Genomic DNA, 13,662 nt, shown 5'->3' with positions numbered 1-13,662 from the left:
ATAGTTGCCCAGGTAAATACTTTTATGATACAGAGTTCACGATCAATCATCATAGTCGTCGTCGTCGTTGTCACTATCCTTACCCTTCCCTTTCTTTCCACCATTATTGCCGCCTTTGTTCTCTCCTCCTTCCTTCTTATTAGGAATTCCGCCTTTCTTCCCCCTCCTTCCAACATTTTTAAGCCCAAAAATAAAACTTCTAGCTCCTCTCTCCTCTCCCTTCCAATCCCCTTCTCTTTCGCGAAACCCAATAGTCCTCACATGTTTATAGCCCTCGTAGATCTTAGCATCGAACTTAAAGCTCCTGATACACTCCAAGCCCACACTTTTAGCCAACTCCTTGAGATTCCAATCATCATATGGTTTCCCCGTAAACAAAGTGATAACTATATTCCCCGATCCATCATCCATACCCCCATCTACCGATAGCAATGGAATGCAACTTTTGAAAAATGCGAGAATGAGTTCTTGGTTTGAACGGATTTGACGATCAAGATGGGTAGATAGGCCGCCGACGTGAGGGAAATTGAAGATTATACAGTCATATTTATTTGTTAATAAGGACTTTGGAAGTTTCTTTGTGATATCTATCGAGAAGTGGGTTTTATGATCTAAGGATTTTAGAGTTTGGATTGTCTGTTCGGAGTATGGGTATTTTTCGTATGTTACGGATTCGGTGTCATTTGTGGTGGTGGTTATGACTGTTGAAGGGGATATATGCGGTGAAGTGGAGGTTATTAGGGAGTTTGTGAACGAGAAGTCGCCTTCGCCGATTAAGAGGAGGGAGGAAGTTGGTGAGAATGGGACTATCGGACGATGGGAGTAAGTCGCTGACGAAGATTTTGGTTTCGGTCCATTTTTGGATGAAGATTTTGCGACTTTGGAGGAATGGTGAGGTTTTAGTGGATGTGAAGGCTTTCGTTTGCCTTGGACGTGCTTTTTATGTTTCATCGCATGGTCTGTCTTTTGGAAGTCGACGGAGACTAGAGAATTCAACTTGGAAGTTTTTTTTTGAAGTTGCGAATTTCGAAATAGTTAGAATTAGAAGACCGAGAATGTCCGTCCGGCTGAGTCAGCAAGACACTGTGCCTGACCAAATGATAACAGCTCCAACGCAAAACTGGAACTTCACGAACTCACTCCATTGCATTGCATCTAGGCGTGTATCCAGTAGGCATTAAATATATTACAATGGCATCCCAACAGTCCCCGCCTTCGGTCCCATCTTCTGAAGATGCCAAGTTGTCCGCAAAGGAGTTAAAATACCGGGTATGTTCCTTTCCTACTAACGACATATAATAGTGCAACAATCAAGAAATTTTTTGCTGAAGTCTGAAATGATCATGGCGCATGATCGATTGAAGCTACAGGACTCACTCATCACCCAAATCTCCACCCTTGAGTCCCAACTAGAAAGCCTAAACTCCCAAGTCTCTTCAACCACTGAAAAACTCGAGTAAGCTCCTATATTTCCCTTTTTTCTCTCTCTTTTATTCTGCCCTTTTGGCGGAACATAATTGATGGTTCTGATGACTTCAATAGAAACCCTCCAAAGGCAACAATAAAACAACATATAAAACTCCTCCACGATTTCAACGAAATCAGAGATGTGGGACTACATCTTATAGGAATGATTGCTGATGAACGAGGTGTTGGATTGAAAGAAGTCCTTGGTGGTAAGTGTTATTAATCATCTTTGGGGCTGTGACCAAGCGAGATGGATTTGCTAATGATCGAATCCATTCTCAGAGTTCGGAGTGACAGAAAAAGATTAAATCCTGATGGGTGGGCATAATTATTTAATTACTTTGAGCCTTGAGAAATTTGGTGGCACTATCCCTTTCCCTGCAAATTTGGGGTTTCGGTTAGATTGGTAATTCGGGATTTCCTCTTTGAACGCAAAACACCCGGTGATCCGTCAGGCATAAGCGATGAAGTTCACTTCATATATTATTCAAGTTCCCTTATTACAGAATTCACTTAATATAGTATCCTCACTACTTGTCTTCTCTAAGTATACATGCTTAATTAATGGGGGGACTAGAATGCAACCCCGACTGTATCTCTTGTCTTGGAAAACTAAGGCGGCGATATGTCCAATATTTTGAATTTATCCCCCCTGTTGAGTTACATATTATCTGCATTTGCATATTTGCCAAACCATTAGTCTCAGGGCCAGGCGCCAGCGCGCCGCGTACCAAAACATTATAAACGCCACAGATTTGAAATCAAGGAATTGTATTTGCAGTCACGGCATATATGGGTTCCCAGCACGGTTATATAATCTTACAGCTAGCTAGTTACCGCATGCAACTGCCGTAAAGTTTCCCTCAATTGCGGTACGCTAAAAGCCCAATCAAATTCTATACCAAAAATTTCAAAAATCAATACCTGCAGCCAATGGTTGTGTAGCTAGCAAATAATACTTGTATTCAAAAATTGAATTTAGACCAATTCTATAGAATATTAATAATATTTAGGACCCTCAGCGAGGAACTCCTGCAGTACTCTCCTTGTTAGGAATAGCCCTCTCGGGACGAATACTAAGATGAAACCTCGCTAGACCATTGGCTCGGTAGGTCCTATTGAAGTATACGTATAGTCTTTTGCCTTCAGGCAATTAATTACGCGAAGACACACGAGTACCCATGCAACAACTGCCTAGCTTGGGCCATTAATCTACTCCGTTGGACCCTGCAAAAATTTTGGTTTGGGATGTATCGTCCCAAAAAACCCGGAGCCTCACACAGCGTTCAAAATCCGAAGCCTCGAATCGATGCCTCGTTTGCATTTCTCTTGGCCATGTTTCTCCGCGGAAAGGACTCTTGGCATCAAATATCCTAGTAATACTCCGTATGTAGTGTAGTTAATGCTTCGTACATATGATGGGTCAGTCCATTCGCAAATTTATAGATGCGGAAATTCTCTTTTTGTTTAAATGGGAGGCCAGTTTGTGGCTTAGAAGTAAACACGTCATTGTCGCGGTCTCCCCGGAATCCCGAGTTCCCCATAAATCCCAACTTACTCGGAGTATGTATTTTGCAGCTGTACGATTTACCCGAACCCTATCGATCTGAGAATTTTTAGATAACCTTAATCTAGAACGGAGTTTAGCATCTATATGTGTACACTACAATGGTGGAGGTTTTAACTCATTCCAATATCATATTTGGTCCCATGGCCAGCGCTTGTCTATATTATTTGAGTTCTCATTATATGACGATGCTGGATTCTAAAGTTGGATATATATATACGCACACAATGATACTATGGTTCAATCTTTTGGATTGGGATCTTAGGTGTCATAGTATTTTCTTGTAGAGCTAACTAGTCTGTTGACAAGTATCAGTACACCTCGCACTCGTACTGCATTGCTGAAGTCAACCAATGAAAAGATAATAGATTGGTTCTAGTAGCAAAGAAGAAGAGTAGGAGTCGTTAACAATCAATCTTATCAATATTACTGAGTTCCTGGTTATTATCATCTTCCACGCGTTCTTTAGCTAGCATACTGTGACTTACCCTGGAACAAGGACGGGTTTAAATTAAATCTAATGATCATATGAGATAGAAACAATGTAACATGTGGGCTAGGTATGTTATAACGTTAAAATAATATATGCTTTACTCGGAAAAGTATAAACTTAATACCCGGAAGCTATAACCTATAAAACACTGCTAATTCGCACCGAGGCTGGCAGACTGCTATGTAGCAGAGTGTTTTGAGGGTTCTATCACATACGTCGGTGCCAAAAATTTCGAACCATCCACACATGTCAACGGAAAGTCTCTATGCAAGAAAAGCACTCACTCGGAGAACATTTTGGCATGCATGCCAAGAAGTTTTCCAAAAACTGCGTCGGCTATACGTACTAAAGACTATACTCAATGTGTCGACGGATATAAGCTTTCTCATGCAGGGCAGGCCTTGGGACCCACCAGACTAAGCTTTCTCCAGGGTCTCACAAAATTTACCTCGCTATAAGCGAATATTATGAACTCAATAGATCACTAATTAAGCCAACCTCAACTAATCCAACCATTTTTTTACCTAACAAAGATGTGTAATGTGTCCGTTGTCACTGACACAAGGAACATGGGTCGATTTTGAACGCAATTCATGGTAAGTTTTCAGACAGTATTGGCGAACCAATTATCATTTAGCAATATCATAACTCTTGCAGGTAACCCACGATCTTGCATGCCCCTGAAGCAATCATCACGATTGATTTGTGCTCAGTGCCTCGCTTATCTGCATTTGTCTCCTCCTCCCGGCTAGTTGTATCACCGCGAGCGAGCTCTCAGCCGCACACCATGTATGGTGAACTTCGACGCCACGGACAGGACCCTGAACGCCCAAATTTCGACACCTCATCCAAATGTGACATCAAAACTTGGCATGGCCTACAAAATACGAGTGAAATCCACGGTTCAGGAAGGCCCTGGACACCGGATTTAACACCCGCACAGTTTCTTAAGATCTCATTGGCTAACCGCGGTTAGTCTTGCTTGTGTAATATGCATCATTCTGCCATTTATGCATACATACGATTCTGTCCTGTGGGTCCGGAGTAAAAATCTTCGAGGCAATTAAGGCTCCGGACCGTGGAGTCGGCCTGTGGCCTGATTAGTTAGTCAAGGGCATCACTAGGGTCCAGTATGAGCCCACTCGCTTTCATTGCAGAGCCTAGAAAGCGCAAAATTTGAGCCCGAAGCAGGCCAGCCTCCATATAATGTACCATATATAAAGATCCGGTCTGGAGTGTCACAAAATATTATTCGATCAAGACATATACTGCTATATCTTGAACTGCTTTTTCTATAGCAGGGGATTTTTTCCTTTTCTTTCTGTTACATCATGCACTTTATACCTCTTGCCTCTCTTCTTCCCCTTGCGGGTCTCATCCTCCAAGTCGCCGCTGACTTAACTGTCCTCGGTGCTGGATCTAAGGATAAAATCCCAAACAGCTATATTGTTGTACTTAAACCTTCAACAAATCAGGCTCAGGTTCAAGAACATACCCAGCGAATCAGCAATTATCATACCCGTCGAAGCCTTCAAGAGCGTGGTGTGACCACTGGTATTCGTGAACAGTTTGATATTCAGAGCGTTAAGGGGTACACTGTTGAGTGTGACCATGGGACATTGAGTCAAATCCTTACCTCCCCAGAAGTAAGAAATACATATATCCCCTCTGCCTCCCATCAATATTTGTATGCGTATGTATGTGTATGCTTTACCCTAGCATCGGGCTAACAGATCAGGTCCAATATGTCGAACAAGAAGGCAAGACAAAGGTCCAGGTAACACAAAAACCTTCAACATGGGGCCTCTCTCGCATTTCGTGGAAAACTCTGCCCAAGGCGCCATATTCGTATCGCTACCAGAATACATGGGGCGGGAGAGGGACTACCATCTACATTGTCGATAGCGGTGTCCGTATCTCACACAAGGAATTCGAAGCAAGAGCTACTTGGGGCTATAACGCCGTCCCCGACAGCCCTAATACGGATAATCACGGCCATGGTACTCATGTCGCCGGTACCGCCGCTGGAAAAACATACGGAGTTGCGAAATATGCTCGAATCGTCGCCGTAAAGGTCATTGGCGATGATGGAACCGGTCAAGACTCATATACGCTTGCTGGGTTGAACTATAGTAAGTAACGAAGTCAAGCTAGTACTTGGATTTTGGATACAAGTATCTACAGTCGATGAACATAACTGACTAAAATTACTCACGTAGTCTCGAAGGTCGCTAAACCTGGCAAGAGCGTCGTCAACATGTCCATTGGTGGACCGAAATCGGAAGCCGTCAATGCTGCCGTAGAAGCCCTCTACAAAAAGGGAATCGTCGTTGTAGCAGCCGCTGGTAACGAAAACGTATGTGACCCTACTTTTTTGTCTGAGCCGTGTCACGTCAGTCTCTAATATACTTAACTCTTTAGGAAAATGCCGGCCTCTCTTCCCCAGCATCAGCACGCAGCGCCATCACCGTCGGAGCGACCGACGAAACCGATACCAGAGCACGTTTCTCAAACTTTGGCAGCATAGTCGATATCTTTGCTCCTGGGGTTAATATTCTTAGTGCGGATATTACTTCGGACACCGCATCCAGATTGGACAATGGAACTTCGATGGCCTCGCCCCACGTCGCAGGCCTTGCGGCTTACTTTATCAGCAGCAGGACTACTTCGCAGAGCCCACTCAATATTCACAGCTTATTCATTACTTACTCTCAGAAGGGCTTGGTCAAATCCCCTGGACCGTCACCAAACAGACTAGCTTACAATGGATGGGACGAATACCAACCCTACCCATATTAGATTAGCGCTGATATTAGCCTAGAAAGGGGGGGCTACTGCCATAAAACTATTTAAATTAATAACTTAATACAAGCTTAAACTGAGCATTTTTCCGGTACAAAAGTACAGCTGGCATGTTAGCAGCAGCTAGCAGATTCAAAGTTAATTATTAAGACTCTCAAATAAGTGTTGTAAATGTTGTAAAAGTGTTTATGGAAATCCAACAGATCCAACACTTAAGTATCCATGTTACTCTCCAAATCGTTTGTTGTTTCTTAATGTGCCTCTCACCTATTTTTCTATACAGGATACATAATTAGGCGCTTAGTGTGCTAGTGGATTTAAAGGCGATGACAATTGATGGATTTCAGGCACGATTTGAATTAAATATGCACGTCCGCATTGAATTCGTGCAGCAGAGCATCGCCATAAGGATTAGAGAAAGCCCCGCCATGGATAAATACCTTTCCCCGATTCTCGAATCTGCACACGTAGTATTTGCTAACTAGACAAGTAACCGCTACCAATATACATATACAATCCCATACCTAGGTACCTTATAAACGAGCAACCGAAATTAGCAATATTCTACAATATGGCCAACACAGTTGAGGAGTCTGGCGGCGAGACAAACAAAATGGTAAAGAGGGTTAAGGGAGAGAAGAAAGGGTATACTTCGAAAACAACCGCCGAACCAGTACGTATACCCCCCAACTCGCCAACCACCATATGCACCAGTGATCTGAGGGATCCGCTAGCCCCTAGTACAGATCTATCATGGCCAAATCAGAGACTAGTGGTAAGCCAATGTTCTTGGGCGATCCCCCATCTTCTCTATCTTAGCTAACGAAAACGCTTAGGAGCCGGAGAAAGATGAACTCGACACTGAGGTCCGGTCCATCGCCGTGAGTATATATCGACTCTACTCGCAAGAAAAAATATCTATTATAATTTAATATTTAATCGTATATCCGTGTCGTTAATCTAAAACCCCCCGACCATGCAGGAATACAAAACTCGCCAGATCAAGCTACCCGGAGTCGAATCTCGTCGCGATTACGAGAAATCCAAGGCCTCGGCGGGAAAAAGCAGGTTGCCGTGGTTCTTCTCAAATAGGTTGATTCTCTCAAGCACCATAGTTTATTACAACATCTATGACGATGATTCAGTCAAAGAAGTCGCCTACCAACTATCCTTCCCCTGCTTTGCAGATTCTGGGTATTGCGAAGTTCAGGCACCTTTAATTGCCTATCGAGATAGCCGAATAAAGGGCACCCCGACAATATTCTATGCTGTATACTCTCGAAATCCGGGAAAGGTTAAGAAATGGCTCAAAGAAGGAGCGGATCCTAAGTCGGTTGCTGACCTTAAGGACCTCTTCGATTCCAAGGAAGATGGGTATAAACCGATCCCGGTCAAAATACCTCTCCTAGCCTTTGCCATCCTCCTGGAGGAGCCGGAAATTGTCCGACTACTCCTAACCTTCGGAGCGAATCCATTAGTGATTCCAGGTATCCTCAGACTTCCCGTTATAAAGCCTGCTATATACCGTCTTTCCAAGTCTCCAGAAGGGATCACGAAAGAATTCGTTGAAAAAATTTCTCAAGATGAGGCAACAAAATGGTGTACCGACGCCGTAGCTTTCAATCGTCTCAAACTGGCGACAAATCTATCCATCCGATATGACCTCCAGAAGGCAGATACTTTCAAGATAACCGCAAGGCAGAGGCAACTTGCCCAAGACCCACAGTCTAAAATGGATTACACACCGTTATTCAAGCTTCATTTTGATATTATAGGACAGGATTTGGCCGTCAAAAAGATTATCCAAGAGCTGTTAAGACAGAAGGTGCAGAGGAAAGGTAGCTCATCGTCCTGTGGATCCACTCGTCCTACCGTATTTATATTTGCTGGTAAGTTCGCAACAAATTCATATCAGTCTAGAACCCGGGTTGCAGTTAGTCTTGCAGTATATGATATCTATAGATATACGTAGCTAAATGGTGTCACTTGGTACATATATAGGCCCAAAAGATCATGGGAAATCAAAAATGGTCTTTCAAATTGCACACAATCTCGGAATTCCATTCTTCCCGTTCAGTGAATTAGATCATACTCTATGCTCGGATCCCGATGGAAAAACTAACCTTTTAGAATCATTGCTAGATGAACAAGCAGGACACAATACCAAAACTGACAAAGTCAGCGAATTCTGCATTTTAGTTTTGGAAAACGTTGAAGAAATGAGTAGTGGCGCCCTCAATTCGCTCTTTACTGGTAAGTCACCAAGACTTTGTATACACGAAGTAAACTTGTAAACTTTGTTAATCCCATTTTCGAAATAGGACCAATCAAGGCGAATAAAGATGGATTCACCTGCCGCGATCTTACAAAAACGATATGGGTGGTGACTACAAACATCCTTAACCCTATGATCACAGAATTTTACGAGGAACATCGACCCTTGACACCCGAAAAAATGACGGGGAAAGAAAGTCGAGCACTGATGTCAGCAATGAAAAAATTCGTTCGTTCAGGTACTACAAGCTTAGTAAGTATCAATCCCTATATTAGCGACCCTGGAAGTCGAACAAGATGGAGGACGTTACGTATTCAAAGATAAATTAACAATGCCCCTCCATTTGTAGTCAGTATTCGCCGACTATGTCGACTCAATCATCCCATTCTTCCCATTCGATGAAGACGAACAATTAGCCCTAGCCCACCGCGCCCTCTGGAAACTTCGATCTCGACTCCTCAGACCCATTAGCCTCGCAAATGGCCACAGGAGAAATCTTCTAGGAAACATAAAACTAGTCACGGAGAAAGACTACCAACATTGTCGAACGATAGCTAAATCTTATATCCCTAATGAGGGCGCCGGGTCGATGAAACAAGCGGTTGCGGATATTGAGAGGGAAGTATTTTATCATTTCCTCGAAAGTTCAGAAGACGCAATCTCTGAGAAGGACGAAAAGGAGGTTACAGAATATATTCTAAAGGTAGAAAAGGAAAACGATGCTATTCTGGTTCAAACTGGGAATGTAATGCCGAAGGAAGACTTTTAAACTTCCAAAATTTTTTGTTCGTATAGTAAAGAGTACTCATAGTACAAGATTTAAAGTTATAAGTTAGTTGATCTGTCGTAAAGAGGGACTGAAGCTGAAAATTTATGTATCTAAGTTGCAGTATTGACGTCGGATTGAACATTGCCCTAATCTCAGCACACTAAGTGTACACAAGTAGATACTAGTATACTTTGCATATTCGGGAGAAACTTCTAGTATACCCCCGTTTCTAATTATATTTCCCATCTACAACCGTTTCGATAAATTTCAAAGTGTACCATACTAGTATACTAGGATTATTTAATAATGTTATTCTTTCCTCATTCAACCTTGTCTGTTCATACAAGAAAAAAGTATTTACTCAGAGAAAAGAAAAATAAAAGACATTAAGAGTCTTTCGCTTCGCCTTCGAAGGAGAAATAAAAAAACGTGCGTCGTTAAAAAAAGAAAAAGAGAAAACATAAAAGCATAGAACAAGAAAAGCGTTAAGTACGTAAGCCCCATGAACGCCAGGTCGATGATGATAATAATAAAAAGTTAGTGTGCGAGGAGAGGGAGAGAGAGAACAATGAAAAGGTGTTGCCGATGATGATTTTGCTTTTGTTTTTTGTTTTTTACCCAGCAGGTACAATTAGGTAAAGAGGGATAAAGCCCCAGAATCAGAGAAGAGAAAAACATTGGCGATCAGCTAACTTTCTAGCCAGTAGTACAGGATTTTTGTATGATTAGGGGAGAAAGGTTTGAAATTTATTCAGGTGAAGAGTTTATTAAAAGGGAATTTTGTCCAGGATAATGTAAAGGGATGACGCCCGGGAATGGTGAGAAAAGGAAAAAAATGGGCACACACGGCTAAATCCATTTCAAAGAACAATTGGAAGGACGTCGGCGGCAGCAAATGCTCGAGAGCAGCTTGGGCACTTCCTGTTGCGAGAGTAGATACGTTCGTCAATGCACTCCTTGCAAAAGAGATGCCCGCAGGTTTTCAAAGCTCGAGATTTCAAACGGGCTGTGGGGCAAATTCCACATCGAACCATCAACTATAAACGCAGCGTTAGTATCGAACGGTAATCAGTCAAAGGTTCTGATAAGATAAACATACCCTGAATCCCTCCAGCGCGGTATCGTCACCCTCCTCATTATTGAGTGCTTTGACTGATTGCTCAAGCGAATTGACACGAACGAGTGCCTTCTCCAACTCATTTTCGGCAGTTCTTCTTTTGTTGCTCTCAGATCTGCCCGCATCCTCAGACCTCTTAATATTCTCCTTCAGATTATTCAGTTGTCTGTTCAACGCTTCAACAGTATTCTTGAGCTCCGCTTGGGCCGTTTGGGCAGACTTTTGCGAAAGGATGGCTTGATTATTAATAACCTTTAATTCCGCAAGCTGCTTTTCAAGATTGGCGATGAGGGAGGTCTGCTTTTTGTCCGCATTCTTCAAATTCATGATAATTTCGGAAGCCTTATCGTGTTGATTTTGACACATTCGGGCCTTATCCATAGCACCTTCCTTTAATCTGCCGGTTTCGAATGCCTTTTGTTCACTCTTGAGTTTCTATGATAGTCACCTGAGTCAGCACGTGATCTTTAAAACTTCCCAAACAGGACGAGTCCCTACATCTTGCTTCATTTTGATGACTAACTCTTGCAGAGACTTGAGCTCGTCAAATTTGGCCTTGCTGACATCATGGGCGCTCTTCCAAGCTTCTTCGATGGATTTAAACTCATTCTCCAAGATATTATGCGAAGCTCTGAGTTTCGTCATACCATCGATTAACTCCTCGTGACTTAACCCGGCAATATCCTCGGAGGCAGGGAGTGGCGAACTATTCCCGGCCTCCAATCGTAACCTTTGAACCTCGCCTTCCAAAGATGCTATCTTTTGTACTTGGGATTCAACAAGTTTTCTGAGTTCTTCGGTGCGATCGGTGATACCCGGTTTATCGGCTGCAATTTTGAGGGCGTGAATATCGCCATGGAGTTGGTCGCGGAACGCTCTAATGCGTGCTAAATCCGATTCACACTTCGCGAGTTGAGTGTGAGCCTCGGCGATAGCTATAGATTGTTCATCGATGACCAACTTCTTGAACGCCGTCCTTTCTGCTTGCAAAGTTTCATTATCCCTTTGAGTAGCTGTATGATGGGCCTCAATATGGTTGAATTTCGCAACAACATCCTCAAGTCGCAACTTTGCGTTTTTGTATGTCTCGCATTGTTGGATGTCCTCCTCGGATAACCTGCCGAGCTATTGGCGTCCAGAAATAACACACGTCAGATCCCATTCTTCATCCAATTGTAGATATTGCGTGTATCGAGCAAACAAACAACTTTCTCTCGCGCGAAGGAGGTCTTCGGTTCCCGAAAGAGCGTACGTATAAAGGGAGGGAGTATGGGTTGGTATCTTTTGGCTGACCTTGAGGACGGAACTCGTAACTTGCTCCTGGAGGCGAGATATTTCCGTCTGGAGCTGTTTGATCTCCTTTTCTTGTTTGCTGGCAATCGCTTCCGCCTCTTTTCGTGCGAGCTCGGCGTCGGCAAGTTGTCCATCGGTGAATTTCGCTTTCGAAGAGTTAGCGTCTTTTTGCGAGGCACCGTTCGAGGATGAGGATGTCGCAACTGCTTGTTGCTCGATTTTGGCGACCGTTTGGCTCTTCAGACGATCCAACCTCTTCTCAGACGTGAGATAACGAATAGCAGCATTTGTAAGTTGCGCGTCGACTTCTCCTTTATCCTGTCGGAGGCGTTCCAATTCAACAGAACTGTTTCTGTGGGCTGCCAATGCCTTGGATAACTCAGATTTGAGCTTCGAAATAGTCTTATCATTTGAAGCATCATTTTTGCTTTCCCCAATTCTTTTCAGCAATGGCGCCAATGACTCCTTAATCAAGCTCCTCTTCTTATCAAGGTGTTCGGAAAAAAGTTCTACATTGGCAGAAAGTAGGGACGAAGGAATCCGAGCAGGTGTCTCTTTCTCTATCATATAATGTCAATATAGCTCTCGGCATTTTATCCATTTAAAGAAGACCCCTACCTCCGTTCTGCTGATGTTCCATTTCTAGAAGGTCAGCGTCAACCATAATTCGGACTTCATCCAGCAACTATTCCCCAACCATGAATCGTTAACATCAGATACACTACATCTACCAAAGAAATATAAGTGTTCCTATATCCTACCTGGTCAAGCCAAACATCAATAACACGGATATGGTCGTCATGGTAGATGCAACGTTTCTGCAACTCTTCAAGTCGGGTCTCGGTAAGTTCTTTCTCCCGTTTATAAGCCTTCATCTGACGATAAATGGCCTCTTTTTGGAAGTTCTAAACATTGAATATCAAGACGTTAGCGAGCCTTGCCACCCGGCCAAGAAAACCCATCAACACCAGGGAGATGCAAAGCTGGCGTGAATGGAAAACCTAGCCAGCCAAATCAGAAAGACTTATAAACTTACCACAACCTCTTCCTGGTTCTGAGGTTCGTCTGGAGACGTCATGGCTTGTCGTTTACTTGGGGGGGTTTCGTCGGATGCACCGTCAACGAGAGGCCTCTTACGGTCCTCCATCACGGGCTGCTTCCGTAAAGGAGCTGCCAAAGAGGAATTGCAATCGGCGATAGCCGCCGTCATGGGCCTCTAAAGAAGAGATACGAGGGTAATGATGAATTCGTGATGGGACGGTCTAGAGAGACCGTATAGAAGAAGCGAGCACAGATGATAGAGGAGAATCCAAAGGGGATAGAAAGTATAAAGAACCAGATACAGGGTAGAGGAGAATATAAGGGGCTATGATATCCAGAAAACGGTTATGGGTATTGAAGGGAGAGAGTAGAGGCCGTGTGAGGTCGTGACAGGACGTGATCTGGTCGTGAGAGAAGTCGGAGGAGAAGTTGAAGGAGACGTTAGCCGGCACGGGAGAGCTAGTAATACGTAAAGAGCACGCTACAATGAAATTCAAAGAATTCGAGCAGCGATTTGAGGAGGAAGTCGGGGGATGAAGTGAGGGCAATAGGTGTCGTGAACGGGAGAAAGGAGGAGAGGTGGTGATGGTGATGAAGGTGGTTTTTGTTGGTGTTCTTCAAAAGTCGTCCGTCCGTAGTAAGCAACTGTTTGGCGGTTGTCTTAGTCAGGGATTTCTTGTGTTGCCAATTGTGTTGTGGCCCCCCGCGCACCTCGGCTGAAATCAACACGTCCTGGTCTCATCAAGATCGGCATCAAACTAACCCAAACAGGTCAAGTCCCTAGCACCAGGCTACTCAACCCAGTAACTAGCCTGGTTTGCAGCGACTTTTCTCCGAC

The 13,662-nt window shown here is 43.6% G+C and overlaps 5 protein-coding genes across 5 annotated transcripts; 3 read left to right on the top strand and 2 right to left on the bottom strand.

The window, feature by feature from the left end:
- Positions 1-42: 42 nt before the first annotated feature.
- AOL_s00215g704 (uncharacterized protein) lies at positions 43-951 on the bottom strand (the record flags this gene model as incomplete). The annotated part of the gene is made up of 1 exon (XM_011129906.1): positions 43-951. The coding sequence occupies one exon, from the start codon at positions 949-951 to the stop codon at positions 43-45; it is 909 nt and encodes a 302-aa protein (XP_011128208.1).
- A 240-nt stretch (positions 952-1,191) lies between these two features.
- AOL_s00215g703 (uncharacterized protein) lies at positions 1,192-1,775 on the top strand (the record flags this gene model as incomplete). The annotated part of the gene is made up of 4 exons (XM_011129905.1): positions 1,192-1,269; positions 1,332-1,456; positions 1,543-1,676; positions 1,750-1,775. The coding sequence occupies 4 exons, from the start codon at positions 1,192-1,194 to the stop codon at positions 1,773-1,775; spliced, it is 363 nt and encodes a 120-aa protein (XP_011128207.1).
- Positions 1,776-4,858: 3,083 nt separating this feature from the next.
- Positions 4,859-6,326, top strand: AOL_s00215g702 (uncharacterized protein; the record flags this gene model as incomplete). The annotated part of the gene is made up of 4 exons (XM_011129904.1): positions 4,859-5,173; positions 5,266-5,659; positions 5,747-5,883; positions 5,949-6,326. The coding sequence occupies 4 exons, from the start codon at positions 4,859-4,861 to the stop codon at positions 6,324-6,326; spliced, it is 1,224 nt and encodes a 407-aa protein (XP_011128206.1).
- A 574-nt stretch (positions 6,327-6,900) lies between these two features.
- AOL_s00215g701 (uncharacterized protein) lies at positions 6,901-9,373 on the top strand (the record flags this gene model as incomplete). The annotated part of the gene is made up of 7 exons (XM_011129903.1): positions 6,901-7,104; positions 7,166-7,210; positions 7,312-8,218; positions 8,331-8,405; positions 8,472-8,582; positions 8,651-8,856; positions 8,954-9,373. The coding sequence occupies 7 exons, from the start codon at positions 6,901-6,903 to the stop codon at positions 9,371-9,373; spliced, it is 1,968 nt and encodes a 655-aa protein (XP_011128205.1).
- An 860-nt stretch (positions 9,374-10,233) lies between these two features.
- Positions 10,234-12,993, bottom strand: AOL_s00215g700 (uncharacterized protein; the record flags this gene model as incomplete). Its single annotated transcript, XM_011129902.1, has 7 exons — positions 10,234-10,410; positions 10,473-10,925; positions 10,989-11,615; positions 11,784-12,343; positions 12,402-12,468; positions 12,545-12,688; positions 12,820-12,993. 7 exons carry the CDS (start codon positions 12,991-12,993, stop codon positions 10,234-10,236), a joined length of 2,202 nt encoding a protein of 733 aa, XP_011128204.1.
- Positions 12,994-13,662: the final 669 nt, after the last annotated feature.

Source organism: Orbilia oligospora (assembly GCF_000225545.1).
Source record: "Orbilia oligospora ATCC 24927 unplaced genomic scaffold scaffold00215, whole genome shotgun sequence".
Classification (NCBI taxonomy): Eukaryota; Fungi; Ascomycota; class Orbiliomycetes; order Orbiliales; family Orbiliaceae; genus Orbilia; species Orbilia oligospora.
This window is presented reverse-complemented; position numbering and strand designations above follow the sequence as displayed.